The 22,488-nt window shown below is 43.6% G+C and overlaps 1 protein-coding gene across 5 annotated transcripts in view; it reads left to right on the top strand.

The window, feature by feature from the left end:
* Positions 1–6,650: 6,650 nt before the first annotated feature.
* Pi4kb (phosphatidylinositol 4-kinase beta) overlaps positions 6,651–22,488 on the top strand; it is a 33,104-nt gene continuing 17,266 nt past the window's right edge. Inside the window, exons 1-3 of one of the 5 annotated variants that reach the window (XM_055609081.1) lie at positions 6,651–7,610; positions 16,359–17,295; positions 21,961–22,005. In XM_055609081.1, the coding sequence (XP_055465056.1) occupies positions 16,387–17,295; positions 21,961–22,005 (954 nt within the window). In that variant the 5' untranslated portion in view covers positions 6,651–7,610; positions 16,359–16,386. Of the gene's footprint in view, positions 7,611–16,358; positions 17,296–21,960; positions 22,006–22,488 lie in introns of those variants that run through there. The other 4 variants (XM_055609078.1, XM_055609079.1, XM_055609080.1 and 1 more) reach the window with 4 other exon arrangements.

The following is a 22,488-nucleotide window of genomic DNA, read 5'->3' as shown; positions in this document are numbered from 1 at the left end:
TTTCTTTCTTTCTTTCTTTCTTTCTTTCTTTCTTTCTTTCTTTCTTTTTTTCTTCCTTCCTTCTCTCTCTTTCTCTCTCTTTCCCTTCCTTCCTTCCTTCCTTCCTTCCTTCTTTCCTTCCCTTTTCCCTTCCCTTTTTCCTTCCTTCCTTCCTTCCTTCCTTCCTTCCTTCCTTCCTTCCTCTCCCTTCCCTCCCTCCCTCCCTACCTATGTAGCTCTGACATGGAACTCACTGTGTAGACCAGGTTAGCTTCAAATTCACAGACATCTGCCGGCCTCCACCTCCCGAGTGCTGAGAGTAAATAAATGTGTGTGCTACTACACTCCACCGTGGTATTTAATTGCATTTCCTATGCAGGTGTGTGCATGCATAGCACAGTGCTTGAGTGCGGCTCAGAGGACACTTGGTGAAATCTCTTCTCTCCTTTCAGCATTTGAGCCCCAGTGCCTTGCCCACTGAACCAGCTTACTGGCCTGACGATATATCTTTTATTTTTTTTGTTGAAATAATACTTTTATTTCTTCTTTGAGAATTTCATAGAATATATTATCATATTCTTTTTGTTGTTTTGTTTGTTTTCAAGACAGGTTCTCTGTGTACCTTTGGCTGTCTTGGACCAGGCTGGCCTCAAACTACAGAGATCGATCGCCCTGCCTCTGCCTCCCAGAGTGCTGGGATTATAGGCGTTCAGGACTCTATTATATTATATTCTTTACCTTCCTCAACGCCTCCCAGATCCCCTCTTGCCTTGCTACCCACACACTTTCGTGTTCTTTCTCCTTTAAACAAACACATGGAGTCCAATTTGGTTTGGCTGACAACTCCTGAGAACGGGGCCTGCCCAGGAGTGTAGTGGCACATTTGTCACTCCATTGAAGAAAATCAATTCTTCCTTTCCAAGCAGCTGTCATTTAAGAATAGTTCTTGAGAGAGAGAGAGATTTTGTGTCCACTTCCCCACCTCCAAGTTGGGCCTCTGGTTTGAGCAGGTCTTGGGCATGTTGCCACAGTCTGAGTTCATTTGTGTATCTGCTATGGAAAACACTGTTTCCCAAAAGTCATTTACCACCTTTTTCTATCTTTCTGCCCCATCTTCTGCAGAGAGCTCTGAGCCCTGAGGGAAGAGATATGCTAGAGACATTCCATTTAGTGCTGATCTTAAGAGTGGAGGAGAGGGCTGGGAATAGAGTTTAGTGGTAGAACATTTGTGTAGCATGCACAAGCCTTGGGTTCAGGTCCCAATACCACAAAAAAAAAAAAAAAAAAAAAAAAAAAGGGCAAAGGTACCCACTATGTAAATCAGTATAGAATTTCCTCAAAAACAAATAAAAAATACTACCAAGTGAGTTCCAAGACTTACATAGATCCTGTCTGTAAGAAATATATATGTGCCACATGTGGTGATGCAGTCTTTAATCCTAGCACTTGGGAGGCACAGGCAGGCAGATCTCTGAGTTTGAGGCCAGCCTAATAAGACATACACACACTCCCACAGATTGTTTACTGAATAAAGACATGAGGTATTTGTTTACTGGAAAGATAATGAATGCCAATCTTAGTTTTATCATTTACCATATAACTTTATTTTCATCTCTCTCTGTGTGTGTGTGTGTGTGTGTGTGTGTGTGTGTGTGTGTGTATGTGTATGTGTAAAGTTGAAGTTGCCCATGGATGCAAGCAAAGGGTATCAGATTTCCCCTGGAGCTGGAGTTGCAGGTGGTTTTGAGCCACCTGACACCTGAAATCGGCTAGGAACCGAACTCTGGTCCTCTACAAGAACAGCAAGCACTCTGAACCACTGAGCTGTCTCTCTTTGCCATATTATTTTTTGTTATTTTGTGTATGTGGATGCTGTGCCTGTCTGTATGGCTGTGCGCAGTGAACATGCCTATTGCCTGCAGGGGCCAGAAGCCATTGAATCCCCTGCAACTGGAATTATGGAGATTTGTGAGCTGCCGTGTGGGTGCTGGGAATTGAACCCAGGTCCTTTGGAAGAGTAGTCTATGCTTTTAACTGCTTAGTCATCTCTCCAGCTCTGCCATATGATTTTAAACATTTATTTAGTCTCTTTTTTTTCCAAAGTTTATATTGCAACCCATTACTGAATTGTGAAGTCAGTTTAGTAGAATGCAAAACATTGTTTCTATTTTATTTTTTTTTGATTTTCAAGACAGGGTTTCTCTATGTAGCTTTGGCTATCCTAGAGCTCACTCTGTAGACCAGGCTGGCCTCAAACTCACAGAGATCTGCCTTCCTCTGCCTCCCAAGTGCTGGTATTAAAGGTATATTGCTGCAAAATATTAAAGGGATACAAAATAAGCCCCAAACTATGAGAGCATTGCATACAAAGTTAGGTATTAGTTCATGTAAAACTCTAATTTTAGAGTAGATATACTCATATGTTTTTCAGTGATCAAAGCATAAAGTGCATTGGCTTTTTCTAAAAGATTTTTTTAATTATTTATTATGTATACAATGTTCTATCTGCATGTACACCTGCATGCCAGAAGAAGACACCAGATCTCACTATAGATGATTGTAAGCCACCATGTGGTTGCTGGGAATTGAACTCAGGACCTCTGGAAGAACAGCTAGTGCTCTTAACCTCTAAACCATCTCTCCATCCCCCCTAAAAGATTTTTTTTAATGTGCCTGAGTGTTTTGTCTGTATATATTTATGTACACCTTGTGTGTGCAGTGCCCAAAGAGGCCAGCAGAGGCCATTGGACCCCTGCCACTAGAATCACAGGTGGTTGTGTACTACTATGTGGATACTGGGAATGGAACCTGGGTCCTTTTACAAGAGCACTGAATGTTCTAAACCACTGAGCCATCTCTTCAGGTCCAGAATCCACATTTTTAAAAAAAAGCCAGGTGCAGTGGTGTTGCTTATAACTCCAACACTGAGGAGGCAAAGACAAGAGGATCCTTCATGCTTGCTGGCCAGCCAGCATAGCCTATATAGTGAGTTCCAGGTCAATAAGAGATATTATCTCAAAAAAATAAGAACAACAAAAGCCAAAGTGGATGGCACCTGAGGGAACACCATCAAAAACTGTCCTCTGGCCGCCACAGGTGCATGTGTGTACATACCACAAACACATGCAGTGTTACAGACACACAAAAAGCAGTGAGGAATTGAGAGAATTGCACAAATATGCTTCAGTTGACTGTACTCATGGTTTTGTTATTTGAAAATTAGATTGGAAATAGATTTTATGATTTGACACTTAAGGAAACTGAGGAGAAGACAATCTTCTGTAACTCCAGCACTCAGGAGGCTGAGATAGGAGGATCTCATGTTTGAGGCTAGGCTAAGTTACATAGTAAGATCCTGTTTTGTTTGAGACAGAGTTCTTTATGTAACTCTGCCTATCCTGAAACTCACTTTGTAGACCAGCCTGGTCTTGAACTCACAAAGATCTGCCTGCCTCTTCTGAGAGGCCATCATGCCCAGACAATCCTGGGTTTTTTTTGTTTTTTTCTAAACAAAATAGGATTAAGGCTTAAATCATAAAGTCAAATAGAAATATAGAAAAATTAATTTAGTCACACCAGTAGATTTGGAATAGTTTAAATTTATTCACTTTTGGGAACTATACTCTCCCAACTAAAACATCAGTGAGATAATTCACATTGTTTTACAGTTTTGTAAATCTCCCTTATGCCCTACTAGATTCTCATATCTGCTTCTGAATTCAATCTGATGCTGTATCAACAAAGGCAAACTTCCTTGTGGTAAAAACTTTGTATACTTAAAATGCAAAAGTAATTCTTTCTCTTCCTATTGGACATCAGTTTTCAACCTGGGGGTCTCAACCCCTTTGGCAAACCTTTGTCTCAAAAAATATTTGCATTATGATTCATAACAGTAGCAAAATTAGTTCTGAAGTAGCAATGAAATAATTTTATGGCTGGGGTCACCACAACATGAGGAACTGTAGTAAAGGGCTGCAGCATTAGGGAGGTTGAGAACCACTGCTTTAGGAGCTCAGTCTAGAAGGCTGAGGACTGACAGAAACTAGGCCTCTATTCCTAGCTACTTGGGAGGCGGAGGTGGGGTTGCAGGGTCAATGCCTGCTTAGGCAAATTACTGAGAACCTCGCTCAAAAAAGGGAACGCGGAAGTCGGCTGGGATACAGCTCAGGGGTAGAGCACTTGCTTATCATGCAGGAAACTCTAGATTCCATCCCCAGTACTGCAAAAACAAATTAAAATGTCAAAATACAGGGAAAAAACAAGGCTGAAATCTATGTAGCAGAAAGTAAACAAAACAGCAACAAAAACCCAAACTCTCCAGATAAAAGCAGAAAGACAAAGCCATAATGCAGAGTATTTCTTTTTGTACCTCTGAGCCTGTAGAGCTAAACAAAAACCTTGAAGTACACTTTCTAGTTACTCATGACTTATTCTATATGGGTATGTAAATGAGGAAATGCTCTCATTTGGTTAAGAATTTTACCACTGTCTGGGCAGTGATGATGTACAACTTTAATCCGAGCACTTGGAAGGCAGGGGCAGGTAGATCAGTGGAAAAGTGCTAGGCATGGTTAGAACACACCTAGAATCTCAGGAGGTTGAGGCAGAAGGATCACCTGAGTGTCTCAATAACAGACGATTGAGGCAGGCATATGTGGTGTGTTGTGTTGTGGTGACATACGGCTGTAATTTCAGTACTGAGAAGGCAAAGAAAGGAAATTGGGAATTTTAGGCTAATACCAGCTACACGAGACCCCGTCTCAAAAAAACAAGCAAAAAGGAAGGGGCAAGTATGGGAGAATATGAGCAAAGGACAGGTGTACATATGAATATACATACATATATATGTGTTATCTGTGTTCATAAAATGTCATAAATGAAACCCATCATTTTGTATACTAAAATTTAACAAATGAGCCAGCTGGTGGTGACACACACCTTTAATCCCAGCACTTGGGAGGCAGAGGCAGGTGAGTCTTGAGATTAGCCTACTCTACACAATGAGTTCCAGGCCATGCAGGGCTACACAGTGAGAACATGTTTTAATAGAATTTCCTGCCAAAAGTACTGGCTCAGGCCTATAACCCTCGAATTTGGAAGGCTGAACTGATGCAAACTTAGAGATAATCTGGGCTACACAGTATGTTAAAGACTAGCCTGGTCTATACAGTGAGACCCTGTTTCAGAAAACACACAAATGAACAAAAACCTCTACTATAAAAAGAGCTTTCATACCTCTTTTTGTATTATTTTGTTTGTTTTTGGTTTATCTGGTTTTCCTGCCCTCATGATCTGAAAAAATTCTCATTTCTACGGTTCAGCATCCTTTTTTTTTTTTTTTTTGACTCTTAGAATGCTTTCTTTTTTATCCCACTGGATACTATCCAATATCTCTCCTAAGTTCTGCCTTGTAGTATTCATAAGAAGTTGGAGAGATGGCGCAGAGGTTAAGAGCACTGACTGTGCTTTCCAGGGGTCCTGGGTTCAATTCTCAGCAACCACAATATGGTTTACAACCATCTATAATGGGATCTAATGCCCTATTCTGGCATGCAGGTGTACGTGCAGACAGAGCATTCATATACATAAAAATAAATATTTAAAAAGCCTTCCACTCAGTCATCATACACTGTGCAGCCAGGCCTGTGTGTCACTTTAACAAGGATCTGGCCTGTGTCTCCAACAGTAAGAACTCCATTCGTTCTACTTTTGTGCCTGCTGCAGGTTTTATGTAGGCATTTCAAACTACTAAAAAAATAAATAAAAAGGATTTATTTTATCTGTATGAATATTTTGCCTCCATGTGTGTATGTATCTGGTGTCCACAGGTGTCAGAAGAGGGCAGTGGACCCCCTGGAAGTGGGGTTGCAGATGGTTGTAAGGCACCATGTGGGCACTAAGAACTGAATCAGGGTCCTCTGCAAGAGTAATAAGTGCTAAGCCACTGAACCATCTTTTCAGCACCCCACCTCCTTAAGATACAGCTCTTTATCTATCTCCCAGTTAAATACTGGAGTAGGGATATTCTTAATTCATCACTTGTATTAACGGTCCAGTAACAGACATGTAGTACTATAGTAGTAGCCTGTACTTTGTTGATGTTTCCCAGCACCCCCCCAAACCTTGGAAAACGTTATTATTACATCAGATATTATTGTTAATATATTGTTATAATACTACTGTCAATATTTTTATATAGAAGCTGAGATTTATTCTAGCATGGAGGCATGTGGATATATTCCTAGCTACCCCACAGGCTTGAGCCAAGGAATATCACAGCATCCTGGGGAAAATAGACTCTAAAATAGTCCCTAAAAAGGGGGGAAAAAAGGTTAGGGGAGGAAGCTAGAGAGAAAAGGGAAAGAAAGAAGGAAACAATGATCTCAAAGTGCAATGAAGATGGCATCCAAGAGCTCGGTTCAATCAGCTTCCAGTGGGATATTAAGATCCTACCACTACAAGGGGCCTACTATCCTAAGAAAAAGGGTTGGGGAGGTGATTCTGAGGAAAGAGTGTTTTCAATAGTATTAACGAACAAATAACCAAAATGAACATCAGACGCATGTCTATGAGGCCTGCTTATGTCTGTTTAGTCTCACGTAATTTTGTTTGGTTTAGAAAAAGGAATCCGTCCTCCAAAAGCTTTTGTCATTTCACTCACCTCTCCTAGCCTGATTTGTTCAGCCTCTGAGGTCTAGGCGACTGGACGCTGGAGACCAAAGGCTGCCAAAGCTGGAGTGACCTCGGAAGCCGAACCTTGGCCCAGAGTAGTGCTGCTAACGGTGAAAAATTGAGGCGGTTGGACTGCGCCATTCCTGAAGCTACAGGGGCATACTTTTGGCATCATCCTTAAAGATGAGTAGGAAAAGGAAAGTGAGGATGATTGTCGTCCTCTCTTCGTGCCTTCTCTTTCTCATGTTTTCTAGTCCTCCAGCATGGGTCCTAGCGGCTAATTTACGAAGGGAATCCTGTGCCACACTGATGGCAATTGCAGAACTAGTGGTGTATGCAAACGACTCATTTACATATAATTTGCATGTTGCTATACTTGTGGAAGTACATAAAATATCGGGTACATCCACATTCCGCTATTCCTCCAGCCCACGGTACTTCCCTCTCGGCTTCCTTAGTAAAGTCTGCCCCTTTGGTCTACCCTCAAACGCTGATCCCTCCTTCCACCCATAAGCTCCTCCCAGCTGCCCCGCTCCTTCCCTACCTTCCAAAAGCTCTTCCCCGCCCCCTTCTTATTTCTGAACAGGCGTGACTCGGACAGCTCACCCGACTCAACTATTCCATCGGTAGTGTCCTGACAGTCCGGGAAGCAGAAAAGCAAATCCTGGGAAGAAAGGCTCGGGCCCAGGAGATTCTCGCATCGAAACCCGCCGAGAAACTGTTATTTTGGGTCCTGCTTGTGGGATCCGGTCCAACTTGAGGCAGCGTGAAGGCCCCTTCAGGCGGCGCCGCGGGCAGCCCCGCAGCCGGGGCCTGGTGCAGCCGCCGCGGCCGCTGTCAGGGAAGCGCAGGCGGCCAATGGAACCCGGGAGCGGCCGCCGCTGCTGAGGCGGCGGTGTCGGCAGTGTCGGCAGTCCGACCCCGACCGCCTGCACCCCCTCCGCGAGGGTCCCCCGGAGGTAAGCGGCTCCTCCCCCACAGGTCGCCTTTGCCTGTGGGGGGTCCTTCTGCCATCCTGTCTCGCACAACCTACCGCGACCTGGGTTCGACTACAAAACTGCCCTCCTGGTGGCAGCTGCACCCTGAGGTCCTTCACCCTTTCCCCTCGGGCCCGGGGTCTTCGCCTCTGCTTTCTGGCTTCCTCTTCTGTTTAGCCCCTCCCTCTGCCCAATGGATTCCACCTCCCCCCATACTACCACAGATACTTCTTACTTAACTCTGAGCCGTGAAACCTATTCCACATGAGACCCCTTTTACAATGTTCATCCCTGTTTGCCCTTCTTTGCCGTTTGTGTTTCCACGGACTCCGCCTTTATCCCTTTTCCTATTTAGCCCCACTCCTCCGAGCCTGTGCAACCTCAGCACAGAGTTCCCATTTCCCTCAGTTAAAGATTGTATCCCTCTCTTTGGCTTCCGATTCCATTACCTCACCATAACCCACTCCCCCAGCTTTTGGCTTCCAAGAAGTGCCTATTCCCTTCTTAAAGGATCTCAAACTGTTGTCATTATTTATACCCAAGATACCTTCTACTTTGACCTTAGTCTTCAACCCCTCTCTGGGGTGCCTGATGATACCTGGAGCTGTCTTTGGCTTCCCTTTCCTCTTTCAGTCTTCAGTGCTCCGGAGGGGTGACGTGAACACCCCTAAGGATTAGTGATTTCCAACTTTTGACACCTCTCTCTTTCCAGGATTTTGCTGTCTTTGTCTCCCTCAGTTCTATTTTCCCTGTGGTCTTTAAGTATTCTCTGTCACATTCTCTATCTCCACACATGATACTTTGAACTAAGAAGAAAATGTGTTGGGAGGAGGGGGAGCCTCAGCTGTCTTGGGCGTTTCTGGACAGATGTATGTTTCTGAAAGATGGAGCAACTTTTAAAGAAGTCCCTATATTTTGTTGATTGTTCAGAAGCACTAGAAGAGGCAAAGAGGCCTGCATGAAAACTGAATGAGGTTGTGAGAAATTTTGCTTTAGATGATTTACCTGGGGACTTTTGTGTGTGTGTCACAGAATAGTATCTCCTATTCCTGTCTAGACCAAAGGGGAGCCATTACTTTACTGGCTGAAGCGAGGTGGACTAGTGTTAGTTTTATAAGCAGTTGAACCTAATGTGAAGTTGTGTGTGTGTGTGTGTGGGGGGGGTGACTTGGAAAAGGGACATAAAGAGTTTTATATTCAGAGTTGGAACCCTTGGTTCAGCATGTAACTTCCTCACTTGAACTCTAGAATGTTCTTTTGAGAAAATGGCCCATTCTGTAAGCACCATTGCAATAATAGGCTAATAACAGGATGTTGGGGGAAGAAGTATGCTTTTTTTATTCCTAAAACACTGCAGGTTCTCAGATCAAAGGTATTTATTGTTAGTGATTTTGTCATCTTGAGAATTGCCCTTTATTTTGATATTTTGATCTGTCTGGTCTCTGACCATGAGTATAAAGTCTGTTTTGAAACACAAGCTCATGGCCTGCTGCTTTTTAACTCAGTTTTTTTTCTCTTCCACCACATTAAGTCATTGACCACCTGTGATTTTATTTCTGTACCTGATACATAACTCCATATTCTGTGGTTAGAAAATTATTTGTAGAAGAACCCTTGGAAAACAACTTGGAGCATGCTGGGATTTAGCAGCTAACTAGGTGCTACTTTGTCTTCCACATCTCCTGTGGCCTAAGATACTGAAGAAGGCACAGGCATTCCATTCATTGTCCCACTCTAGGCCTGTTCAGGTTTGAAAACAGTTATACCATGTTTGCCCACTTTTCCTTACCCTGAAGCTACTTGGAGTGCCATCTATGATCTCCATTTATGGGAAAAGTTTCCCTCCTTAGATGCACCCTTAACCAAAAATCATACCCTTGATTTTCCTTGCTTCTCATCTGGGTCCACACTGCATGAGGACATGTTTGCTTAGCACTATCTAATAGAGCAAACTGAGCTGCTTTGGTTTGGGCATGTGGTCTGGGAGGATTGATTCAATAATTGGCATGGGACTAAAGAGGGACTAGTGGACCAGGTGGTAGTGGTATATGTCTTTAGTCTCAGCACTTAGGGGCTGGAGATATGGCTCAGGTTAACAGCACTGGCTGCTCTTCAAGAGGTCCTGAGTTTAATTCCCATAACCACATGGTAGCTCACAACCATCTACAGTGAGATCTGGGGCCCTCTTCTGGCATGCAGACGTACATGCAGGCAGAACACTGTATACATAATAAATAAATAAATCTTTAAAAAAATATCCCAGCACTTGGGAGGCAGAGGCTGGATCTCTATGAGTTGAAGGGAGATCCAGGACAGACAAGGCTACAAAGAGAAACCCTGTCTTGAAAAATGAGAAAAAGAGAGACAGACAGACAGAGGAAGGAGGAGGAGGAGAGGTCCTAGTTTAAGCACATTTGGGACTCGAACAAGGAGTAAACTAAACTAGTTCAGAGAAAGGTGAGCAATACAGGTTGCTTTCTTTACCATCTGTTAGTCTCATCAGGGGCTCCCAGAGCAGGCTTGGGCTGTCTGGCTGGAATCTGTTTATACCTGCTACATGGCCTTGTACAGAGTTCTCGGGTTGATCAATATTGACCTAACTACTGTGAGACCACTGCCCTTCCCCCGCTCCTATAGCTGAGAATGCCCTCTTCCCTGATGCCACCCTCCTTTGAGACCTCGGGTAAGCATACTTTGTTCCTGGTGGGGCTTGAGCTAGCTGGAGTGTTCAGGCAAGAGTTTCTACAGGGGGAAAAAAATGGAGAAATCATTTTTCCTTCATTATTAAGGAAAAAAGGGAAACATGAGTTCTTAAAGCTATGTGATAAACCTTAAGACATGGAAAGGAATTTCTTTTTTAAGAAAATTTTAATTTTAGGTATATAGCTGTTTTGCCTGCTTATATGTCCATTTACCACATATATGCCTGTTGTCTGCAGAGGCCAGAAAAGGATGTCTGTTCCCTGGAACTGGGGTTAAAAATGGTTGTAAGCCACCATGTGGGTGCTGGGAATTGAACTCAGGTCCTCCGGAAGAAGAGGCAGTGTGCATAACTGCTGGACCATCACTCTAGCCCCAGTAAGGAACTGTTTTGTTTTGTTTTTTTAAGACAGTGCTTCTCTATACAGCCTTGGCTGTCCTGGATTCACTTTGTAGACCAGGTTAGCCTTGAACTCATAGAGATCTGCCTGCCTCTTCCTCCCCATGTGCTGCGATTACAGGAGTGGGCCACCATGCCCTGCTGGCAGGGATCTTAACAGTAGAACAAGCAGCCTGGGATGATAGAGTCCCTTTTGAAGAGAAGCCTGTTTTTAAAAATTACTGTCGTGCACGCACTAGTAACATTCAATAGTATTGTAGGGTGTTGTGGTCAGATTCACAGTCCTTTCCCTTCATCCCTATGCGTGCTCCTGCAGTCAAGGCTACCTCTTTAACTATGTCAGTATACAGTTCTCTATTATTACCATAGCTTCACCTAAATGTTTGTGACTATTTCTTGACCCTTTGTTGCAGAAGAGGGTTTGGTCGTAGAGGATTGTGTAAGTAATTTTGACATTATTTTTGTTTCTTCAACCTGACACGTAGCTTTAGCTAATGTATCTGAGCCTTTCTTTTCCATTAACCTGTGGTGGGGTTTGCTGGAGATTGAACCCAGAGCCCTGCTCATGTTACATAAATGCTCCACTACTGCACTAGACCCTTGGCAGACGACACTTTTGACCCTCTTTCCCATGAACTTTTGATGGATTTCATTTACTACCCACCTCATACAGTAAGATATTGCTAGTTCCTGTATCTTTTTTGTTGATCCATCTCAAAGGATCCTTAAAAGGAAGGGGAGTTGAGCTGGTCTGCCTGCTTGGAAGAAGAGCAATAGATCAGATGATCTCTTAAAAGTCATTCTATGAAAATGCAGGAGCATGTTAAAACACCAGGTTTAAGGTGAAGCAGTTCATATTTATCATGCATGGAAAATATTTGAAGAAGCAATAATGATTGGGGTAAGGGCATTAATTTGGGACTCAATACCATCTTTCCTGAAAGGCCAGTCCAGTAAGTATTTTCATGAGACCTCTTTTTATTCAAATCCTGTGCAAACTTTTTATGAAAGTTGTTCGCACAGAATTTTTGAGGTGCTCTGTTGCAGAGAGCCTGGTTAAAAGATAGTGTTCCCTCCAGAATCCTCTGTAGACATAACTACTCAGGCCCATAAAACACAGTGGCCACCTTCTCTGTCTCTGCAGAAGCTGCTTTGTACTACTATAACCTGCACCAACCCTGATGCTCAGACTCCCTCTACTATATTAGCTATTTTTCTCATTGCTATCACAAAATACCTGACAAGAGCAGCTTAAGGAGAGTTTATGTTAGCTCACAGTTTGAGGTTAGTCCATTACAGTGGATGACGCATAGTGTCAGCAGTGTGAGGCAGCTGGTTGCATCTCCCTTTGATTCACTCTGGGCCCCCAGCCCATGGAATGGTGCCACCTGTATTTTGAGTCTTCCCACCTCAACTAACCCATGTTTCTATGGTGACTCTAAACCCAACGAAGCTGATTTAAGATCATGCCTACCTTGCCCAGTTCCATGGGGCACAGTTGTCAACAATTTAAGTCTGATTTTTTTTTCCCCAGCCACACCTCAGGCTGCTAGGTTTGAACAAGGAGGCCTCTTTTTTTTTCCCTTCTCTCTGTCTGAAGGAGAGTTTAGACACCCATTGTGGTGTAGAGCTTCAGCTGTGTGAATGCTGCGGCTTGCAGAGGAAGAGTAATAATTGCAGACTTAATTTCTCCTCCTTTTTTTTTTTTTTTTGTTTCTTCGTTTTAATCCTTTTATTTTCTTCAGAATAGTCAGTGCTCCAAGCTTTATTTTCATTTCATTTAAAGATGAAGAAGAAATGTTGAACATCATATTTGAATTAGACTTTGGAGAATCTGTTGTTTCTATTACTTGTGTGTATGTGTCTGCCCATATATGTTTATTTGTGTGTGTGCACATGCATGTGGAGGCTAGAAGACAACTTCAAATGTTGTTCATCAGATGCTGGCCAACAACTTTTTAAAAAGAGTTCCTTAGCTTGTAGCTGGCTAAGTAAGATAGCCTGTCTGGTCAATGCCAGGGATCTGCCTGTTTATTTTCCCAGCACTGGGGATCACAAGTGTGTGCTACCATGCTAGGCTTTTTTGACATGGGTTCTAGGGATCAAATTCAGATCCTTGTGCTTGAGGATTGTCCCATCTGAACAATCTTTTCACTTCCTATTTCTATTATCTTAATTGCCAATATGATCTAACCCTATTCCCAATAATCCTTCTCTGTGTCACTTGTCAGTTATTATCTAATGGTAGAGATGCTTGTATAAAAGAAAACTTGGGCTTATCACCCCCTTTTTTTTTTTTTTTTTTTTGTAATTTTGGTTTTGGTTTAAATGTTGTTTTGACAACAGTCTCATGTAACCCAGACTGGGTTCAACTCACCATGTAGCTGTGGATGACCTTGCCTCTACTACCCAAGTGCTGAGACTGCAGGCATGTACCGCCATGCCCTGCTTAAAAAAAAAAAAAAAAAAAAAGAAAGTATGTATCATTTAGGTATACACATGCGACACCATGCATGTGAAGGTGAGAGGACAACTTTCATGACTTGATTGATTCTGGCTTAGGCCCAAAGGATGGAACTTGGGCCACCAAGCTTCCATGGCAAGTGCTCCTACCCACTGAGCCTATCTCATCTGTCCTATGCCCATCTTTTTCTTCACATGTTGATATCATCAGGTTTCTTGGGCAAGTGGGAGAGTCTGTTCACTGTGTAAATCCTCTGAATGCTGTGATGTGGGGTTCCTTGCTAAGCCCTGGGAGACTGTCTTCTTTTTGCCTATGGGATAAAGGATGATGGTGTCTTTACCTGCCTTCCTGGTGCCAGTATTAAACACAATTCCAACTAATTGGGACAGGAAAATGAATTTCCTGGTGAAGTATAAGACACTCGTGTGTGAGAATGATTGAACTTTATTTCCCTTGGAAGTTTGGGGAATAGTTGTTTTAATGGTGCTGATGATGAAACACAGGGCTTTGTACATGTTAGGCAAGCATTCTGCTTCTCAGTACCCCTTTAAAATGTTTGCTTTGCTTGTTTTTAGATGATCTCATGTAATCTGGACCATGAAGTTCCTTCGTAACTGAGGATGACCTTGTGTTCTTGATCCTCCTGCCTCTGACTCTTAGGGATTATACCAGAACCCCTTCAAGGTTTTGAAAAGCAGACTTTTAGGAGCTCTGTGATTTAGAAGTTTCTGGAATAGGAAAAAAGAAAGAAAGAAAGAAGAGAGAAAGAAAGAAAGAAAAAACAAGAAAAGGAAAGAAAGAAAGAAAAGATAGAAAGAAAAAGAAAGGATGAGCCAGGCTTATACATACTGAGAAAGAGTCAGTGGAATTGGATTGCTTTAAGCTAGAAAGCCTAGAAAGTTGAAGTCTCAGTTGAATTAAAGTGACCACGAGAGTGTCCTACAGAGGTGTGGTAGGGAGTGATTAATGCTTCTTTATTATTCCTGTGCAACCCACAGTTGCAGTTACAGGCAGATGCATGTAGGCAGCCATGCTGGTTCTACTGCTCAGAGGTATTGCCCAATTCTGGGAGAGAGTGATGTGAAGGAATGCCACCTTCTTACCTACTAATACCAAGCCCAGTCTTCATCAGAAGGTGCAGAGGTACATTTCCTGCTTGACAGAGTAGGGAGAAAGATAAACTAAAGTATCCATTTTTGTTGGTATCTGAGAATAGAAGAGTTTCCCATCTGTCATTCTGCAAATCTTTGGTAGTAGCTGCTAGGGAGACAGGGAGCTGGACTCTGTGATATTGGACAAATGAAGGCAATGGAAGGAAGGTGGTAGGAAGCAGGGCTTCTGCAGCTGGAGGTGGAGTGCATGGGTGACACTCATGAAGCCCTGGATTCAGCTCCTGTCCCTGCTTAAGCAGGCATAGTGGTCCATGCCTCTCACCCTAGCAAGTAAAGCAGAAGGTCAGCAGTTTAAGATCATCCTCCACTGAGTAGTGAGTTCAAGTCTAGCTGGAAATGCACAAGATCCTGTCTGGGGGAAAAAGTGAATAAAAGTTCTTCAGAATGACAAAAAACAACAAACAAACAAACAAACAAACAAAAAACCATACTGAACACCCTTTTCCTACCTACCCAAAGTATAGATCTAGTATAATTCTAGCTTCATTAGAACAAAGGATGTCACCAACACTTATAAATTACTTACTTTCTAATTCTACAAAAGCCTCTCCCTTCTTCTAAGGAGTACATTAGATGTTTTCTTTGCTTGTTTGGGAAGCATAGTCTACTGATGGCTGTGGCTGGATTCTGAAGCCAGGATCACCTGACACAATATTCTACACTTATTCTCCCAGTCTGGATCACTCTGACCCCTTCTTCTTTTTGTTGATTCTCCTAGTCTGGTTTGGTGACACTCTGAAGGCAGCTCTTGGAGGCAGTGGCCTTTATCAGCCCCATCCAGAGAGTTCCTAGTATGTCCCCCGCTGTTTTTTGTTTTGTTTTGTTTGTTGTATTTTAGAAATTATAGACCCATGAGTCCGGATTTCTTTTTGCCTTCTAGTTCCTATAGTGTATACATGATAGCATGGAAAGTAGTAAGGGAAGGTTGTAGGTAGGGGTGGTCATAATTTTTTTCAAGAATCACAAATGACTAATGCAATTTGTATCCCTTATAGAATAATAGTATATATGCACACACTGTTTATTAACCCTTTATGGGGTTACAGTTCAGCTAGCATTGATTACTACTGCATGCCAGGAACTGTATTAAATCCTTTCATCCACATAAGTTTGTCTTCTACACAGCAGCAACATGAAGTAAGTATTTTTCCTCCTCCATTTGCATTTGAGGAAATTGAAACAGAGGATACATGGTGTATTTAAGTATATACGGCTTATAAACACAGAGCAAGTCTGTGATGTTAGGGACCCAGATGTGGAGAAAATTGCTACAGCTTCTGCAAGGCTGATGATAGCTGTTTTAATGTGTTTTCTACTAAGTGAAATAATCTAGTATGGTATTTGCTGGCTCCTAGTCCCTGGGTGCTTTGAGTCTGAAAGGGAGAATATCTATAACCAAAGCCTAGACTGGTAGCTGGTACCCATAATTCTAGTACTTGGAAGGCTGAGACAGGAGGATTGCTGCAAGTTTAAGATCAGCCTGGGCTATAATGTAAGACCGTCTCAGAAGACAATAGTAGCTTTGATAGTAAATAGAAAGGCAGAGGACTTGTGTGTGAAATATGTTATGAATAAGGAGATATAGTTTAAATAGGAAAAGTATCACCACAGGCATTTGAAGGTGACACAGGAAGAACAAGAAGAAAGAATTTAAAGAAAAGAAACTAAGATCTGAGTAGCTCTCCCATATACTGAAAAATTTATAAGACTGTATAAACATATTATACGTAAAACAGCATTTTGCACATATAAGCTTAAAACCAAGGCTGGTTTGAATAAGTACAGAAGGAATGAAGAGTATGCAGTGTTCAGAAGTGGCGGTAGTGAGAGCAGATTTCTGTCGATATTACCTCATCTGATGTTGAAGGAATATAGGAAGACAGAAGGAGGAGATGCTTGGGCAGGCTTCATGGTAAAGGGAAGACCTGAATATGACACCACTAACCAGTGTGTGTATGTGTCCCTTTCTGTTCTTTTCTCCCTCCCTCCTCTAGCTTGGAAGCTCGAAGTCTGGCTGTAGCCATGGGAGACATGGTAGTGGAGCCTGCCACCCTGAAGCCAACTTCTGAGCCTACTCCTAGCCCATCAGGGAATAATGGGGGCTCCTTGCTAAGCGTCATCACGGAGGGGGTCGGGGAACTGTCAGTGATTGACCCTGAGGTGGCCCAGAAGGCCTGCCAGGAGGTACTGGAGAAAGTCAAGCTTTTGCATGGAGGTGTAGCCATCTCTAGCAAAGGCACTCGGCTGGAGTTGGTTAATGGGGATGGTGTGGACAATGAGATTCGTTGCCTAGATGATCCACCTACCCAGATTAGGGAGGAAGAAGATGAGATGGGGGCCGCTGTGGCCTCTGGCACAACCAAAGGAGCAAGAAGACGACGACAGAACAACTCAGCCAAGCAATCTTGGCTCCTGAGGCTGTTTGAGTCAAAACTATTTGACATCTCTATGGCTATTTCATACTTGTATAACTCCAAGGAGCCTGGAGTGCAAGCCTACATTGGCAACCGGCTCTTCTGCTTTCGCAATGAGGATGTGGACTTCTATTTGCCCCAGTTGCTTAACATGTATATCCACATGGATGAGGACGTGGGCGATGCCATTAAACCCTACATAGTCCATCGTTGTCGCCAGAGCATCAACTTTTCCCTCCAGTGTGCCCTGTTGCTTGGGGCATATTCTTCAGACATGCACATTTCCACTCAGCGACACTCCCGAGGGACCAAGTTAAGGAAGTTAATCCTCTCAGATGAGCTGAAGCCAGCTCACCGAAAGAGGGAGCTGCCATCTTTGAGCCCAGCCCCTGAAACAGGGCTGTCTCCCTCCAAAAGGACTCACCAACGCTCTAAGTCAGATGCTACAGCCAGCATAAGTCTCAGCAGCAACCTGAAACGAACAGCCAGCAATCCTAAAGTGGAGAATGAGGATGAGGTAAAATTTGGGGGAAGGACAAACGGCAAGGTGTCTGAGGGTTGCATGGAGACAGGATGTCTTATGTGGGGTTACTCTAGTTTCTGTTCTCCCCTCTTTTCATTTCACTGATAAAACATGGAATGTTAGAATGGAAAACGACCTTAGAATTCATGTATTCCAATGTCCTCACTTTACACAGGAAAAATTCAGAGACTAGAGAGATAAAGTGACTTGCCTCAGGTCGTCTAGCTAATGGCAGAGCTGATACTCTTGACTTTGTCCAGGGTTGCTTGCACTAAATTGCACTGCCATTCCATTAACCCCATGCTGAGAACTGTGACACAGATGCACTGTGCTTGTTATGCCGCCTAGCTGAGATCACAGTAGCCACACCAGGAAAGGTGTGTGTGCTCTTTCTGTGTGCTGGGAGAGAGTGGGTGCTAACAACATCAGCTCCTTCTCTTGGCTGGCCATTCCTCACAATTCCTTTCCCTCCCCAAAGATCCTGCTTTTTGTTAACCTAGGGTAAGGTTTATTCTCTACCAATGGGGCCTCAACAGAATGTACTACAGCCTGCCTTCCTTTGAGGTAAACTAAAAGGGAAGAGAGAAATAGCCCTGGCAAAGTAAATCTGATGCCTAATTGAGGCACAGAGGCTGGGAAAAGGAAGCTCAGCAGCAGCAGGGTATGTAATGTGTGATGCAGAGCAGGAAGTGAGCAGTCGGTAGCTTAGTGCCCCATCCACTATACATCTGGACAGTAGTGGGCAGTGGATAACAAGTTCAGTGGCCTGGTGTCCCAGCCAGACAGTGGTGCTCCAGTCCTCACCTCTGATTCATTGTTGGCAGGTTGTTGTCCTGGTTGCCAGCCAAGCCTAAAAAGGAAGGGATTAGAGAGAGAGAGAAAGAGAGAGAGAGAGAGAGTTCATACTGTTGGAATGCATATACCCATAGTCCTGGCATCTGGCTCAGTGTGGTATAAACCATCCACATTACTGATATGGTAGAATTTCTTTCAAGTAGAAGGAAGGCAGTGGTTAGAGAAAGAAAAAGTAGTATGCAAGGAGAATTCAGACCCTGCTCTCTCTGGAAATGCATTTTATTATAATATTTTAATAATACTGAAGCTAAACATGCCAACATTTATTGACCAATGATATGCTGGCCAGCGTGTCAGATAATGTATGTGGAATCCTCACAACAGCTCAAACTGGTGTTATTTTACCAGTGAGGAACAGGGCTTAGAGAAGTTAAATGACTTCTCTAATGTCACTCAATAGTGACTGTTAGACCAGGAACCCGGTCCACAGCTCGTGTTCACAGTCATTCAGCTAAGCTTCCTGACTTACTCCTCATAATCTGCTTCCACAGATCCCAGATGTAAGAGGTCACTGGGGAAAAAGAGCCCAGGGTGTGACAGCCTACACTTCCACATCCATGTACAGACAAAGCCCAAGACATTCTGGGAACTAGAGTGGACTATTTCCATTTGTTTAGCTTGTCAGGTTCTAGGAAGGGTGGTGTTTGCTGCGGAGCAAGAAGACTCCTCCAGATTTTGGTGGCACTGAGGTTCTAAAGGGCTTGAGCTTATCTGAAAGCTAGCTCATCTAAGATTAAACTTGGTCAGAGTGAGTGTGTGCATCTGGGAGGGGATTCATTGATGCCTCTTGTCTGGCTTGACCTTTCCCTGTATCTATTTTTTAGTCTGCATCTTAGGACCAGAAAAGCAGAGGCCTTAGGGTTTCTCTTACCCTGTGCTGGTCTGGGGTCCCTCTTCTATGCATCTAACTTCTGCTGCAGGATTATGGATGGCTCTGAGAGGCAGGTATTCTATGAGTGTTTAAATCTCTAGGGTGGGTTCTCGAGTTGCTTTTCTTCCCCACCTGGCTCCTCTTGGGTTACTAGATACAGGAAAGGAAGAAGATAGCACCTCCGTAGACCCTTGTGGGTTATCTGATGCTAACAGAGTGAGGCACTTGAATCCACTGATGCTCCTTGGGAAATGTAAGAGCATGGAGGAGAAACAGAGAATATAAACATAAATTCAGCTAGGTTTCTAGACATGGAGACTTCAGCTTAGGTGTTTCTGCCAGTCCTTTTGACATTTTGAAGATGTGTCTATCAACACCTTTGTGCTTGAGGTAGCAAGATAATTGGTTTTCCTTTTCTTCCTCTAGTGTATGAAACACCCATTCACTAAACAACTAGATGCTATCCTTGTACAGTGTGCAAAGGATGGAGGATGTAATGCTATTCTTGGACTTGGAACTGATACAGTTTAATATCAGAGCTCCAATATGAGGAGCCAGTTAGTGTGTGTCTTTCTTTATATTAATTTTATTTTATGTGTAAAGGTGTCAGATTCCTTGGAATTGGCATTACAGGCAGTTGTGAGCTGCCATGTGGGTGCTGGGAATTGAAGCCAGGTCCTCTGGAAGAGCGAACAGTGCTTTTAACCAAGCGATCTCTCAAGCCTGTGTGTGTGTTTTTCTTGAAAACGTGTGTCCAGAAGCAGTAAAATGAACCACACATTTTTCTAAAGCGTAAGCAAAATGTCCTAAAGGAGATTTTCTAGGTGGACTCTTCTTCACTGGCCAAATCTTACAGAAGTTATTTATTTATTTATTTTTTTGGTGAGGATTCCTCTATGTTCCCCACAGAGGCATACACGCCCAAGTCCCACAGAGGGTTCCAGCATTGGTTTCTCACATCATGCACACACGCCTACTGCTTCAAAGCAGTTCTTAGCGGCTTCATTTTCCTTCCTATTTGTAGCCAAATGATAAATATTTTGGCATAGAATTGGCAGGGCAGCACTGGAATCAGAGAGTGATTCAGGTACCAACCCCTAATCACACCCTCACCTACATAATAACACTCCAAAGACATTAGCTTTGTCTTTTCAGGACTGTAACCTTTGTACAGAGAAATCTGCTGCATGTCACACTGGAAGCCCTCCCAGCCTGATAAGGGTGTGATGTCAGCTATTGGCTTCAGCTTTAGTCCCTGAAGCTGACTCAGTACAAGTGACTCAGGCCTAGGGAGTAGGAGGAGAACAGATCATGATATCCCCCTGCTTGCCTTAAACATTAATGAGTCCATTGGGACCTGTCTGGGAGAGGATCAGCTAGAGGCAGTCTCCTGCTGGTATTCTTCCCCAACTAGCTTAAGCGTAGAAGAGTTGTAGTCTTGGTAGGGTGTTTCCAAGTGTGGCTACACCCTGCAAATTCTCTTCTGCCCAGATTCGTAAAGGAAAATCCAAATGTAATGTCTCTATCGAGAACTTCAGTCATAGAATTAAATTAAGCAGGTACTTGAAATGCTAACTATAGAAGTGCAATGCCAGGCTGGAGAGATGGTTCAGAGGTTAAGAGCACTGGCTGCTCTTCCAAACGTCCTGAGTTGAATTCCCAGAAACCACATGGTGGTGGTTCACAACCCATCTATAATGAGATCTGGTGCCCTCTTATGGCATGCAGGGGTACATGAAGGCAGAACACTGTATACATAATAAATAAATAAATCGTAAAAAACAAAAAACAAAAGGAAGTACAATGCCCACGCCTTCTTGTTCTGGGAATCTCAACACTTTGCCTCTTAGTCCAGCCTTCTTCCCTCCTGTCTTTGTGCACATATTCTCCTCTTGCTGCCTTCCTTGGTAGGCTACAGTACGCAGAACCCAGAATGGCCCAGTACATGTATAGTGCTCCACAGTTAGAATGAGCTGCCGCTCGCTTTGTTCCCAAATAATCAGGTGAATACAGGAGAGGGATGATGCATATTGTAATTTTTTTTGTTTGTTTTTTAAGAAAGACTCTCAGAATGGAGCCTGGGCTAGCCTTGAACTCTTGAACCTTCTGCCTTGGCCTCCCAAGTACTGAGATTACAGGCATGTGTTACTGCACTTAGCTGGGGTGATGTTTAGGTTATTGGGTTCTAGACTTTGGGCTGTGATCAAGACTGCTGCTGCCTTGCTAATTAGCTTTCTCAGATGGATATAGCTAGGATCTAATTGTCCAACATCAGTCAAAAAATGTAATATATTCAGTGTCATGTGGCTGACAGAAAGCCTAAGAAAGTTTAATAGATATGAGACTGATGCATTTTTTGAGCATTCAGCCCATAGCTTTCAGGTTTGTGGGTCTGGGATGCCTTTGTCACACTGGTTCAAGGTTGGGATTAGGCTACAGGGTGAAGAGGAGATATGTACACCTGAAAGGTTAGCTTTTCTTGAGATTGACAAGAAACTAGAGAAATATAGACTTTCTAGTACAAGGGTCATGCAGTTTGTGGTTGACCCCATGAAGAAGGGGTTGGTTGAAAGCATATGAATGAGTGATATGAAAGAAGTGAAACATGGCCAGGCAGTGACTGCACTAGGGATCCAACTCTAGGGTTTTGATCTAACAGGAAGATTTTTTTCAGGCAAGAATAGAAGATACAATAGAAAACAGATGTGTCTTGGCCTTAAGCTCTCAAGGTCTGGGCTGGCCTTCCAGCATCCCACAGTGTCTAGACTCTGGGAAGTGGTGGTTCCAGGCTGACCATCTTCCACTAAAGTGGAAAGATGTAGCTGCACAAGAGGAGCAGTTATGAACCAAGTTGGAGCTAAATTCTTTGCCTTTGTCTCTTTCCCTCTCCCAACCCCATCCCTTCCTCCCCGTGCCCTCTGGCCCTTTCCCAGGAGCTCTCCTCCAGCACCGAGAGTATTGATAATTCATTCAGTTCCGTAAGTGGGGCCAGGCTGGGACTGGGTGGCAGGCTCCCCACATGGCCGCATTTCCTCTCCGTCCCACATCTTCTATGACCAGTGAAGGCCCCTTTAATTCCAGATTAGTATCTCCCTGCCAGGCTTCTCAGACCTGGAGGCCTTCCCCCTGAGCTTTGTTGCTAGTGCCCTGAGCCCAGGGCCAGACAGGTTCGACTGATCTTTTGCTCAAAGACAGCAGCTGGGATGTTGTGCTGCTTAGCCTTAGCTCCTAGGTCTCTGGAGCAAACAGCTGGGAGAGGTAGAATTTAGTCCTGGATTAGAGCCAAGGACTACTTGGCAGAACCCTCCAGGATCCCATTTCTCCCACCAAGAAGCCTTTCCCCCTGGCTTCTGCCATCAGCCCATCAAACATTTATTCAGTTTTCTAAATGTTAGACCCTTGCTGGCTGAGCCAACTCTGGAAACAAACAGGAATTGGCCTAAGGGAAAGTTTTACTTTCC

The sequence above is a fragment of the Psammomys obesus genome, unplaced genomic scaffold (assembly GCF_907164565.1).
Source record: "Psammomys obesus unplaced genomic scaffold, mPsaObe1.curated_primary_1811, whole genome shotgun sequence".
NCBI classification, from domain to species: domain Eukaryota; kingdom Metazoa; phylum Chordata; class Mammalia; order Rodentia; family Muridae; genus Psammomys; species Psammomys obesus.
This window is presented reverse-complemented; position numbering and strand designations above follow the sequence as displayed.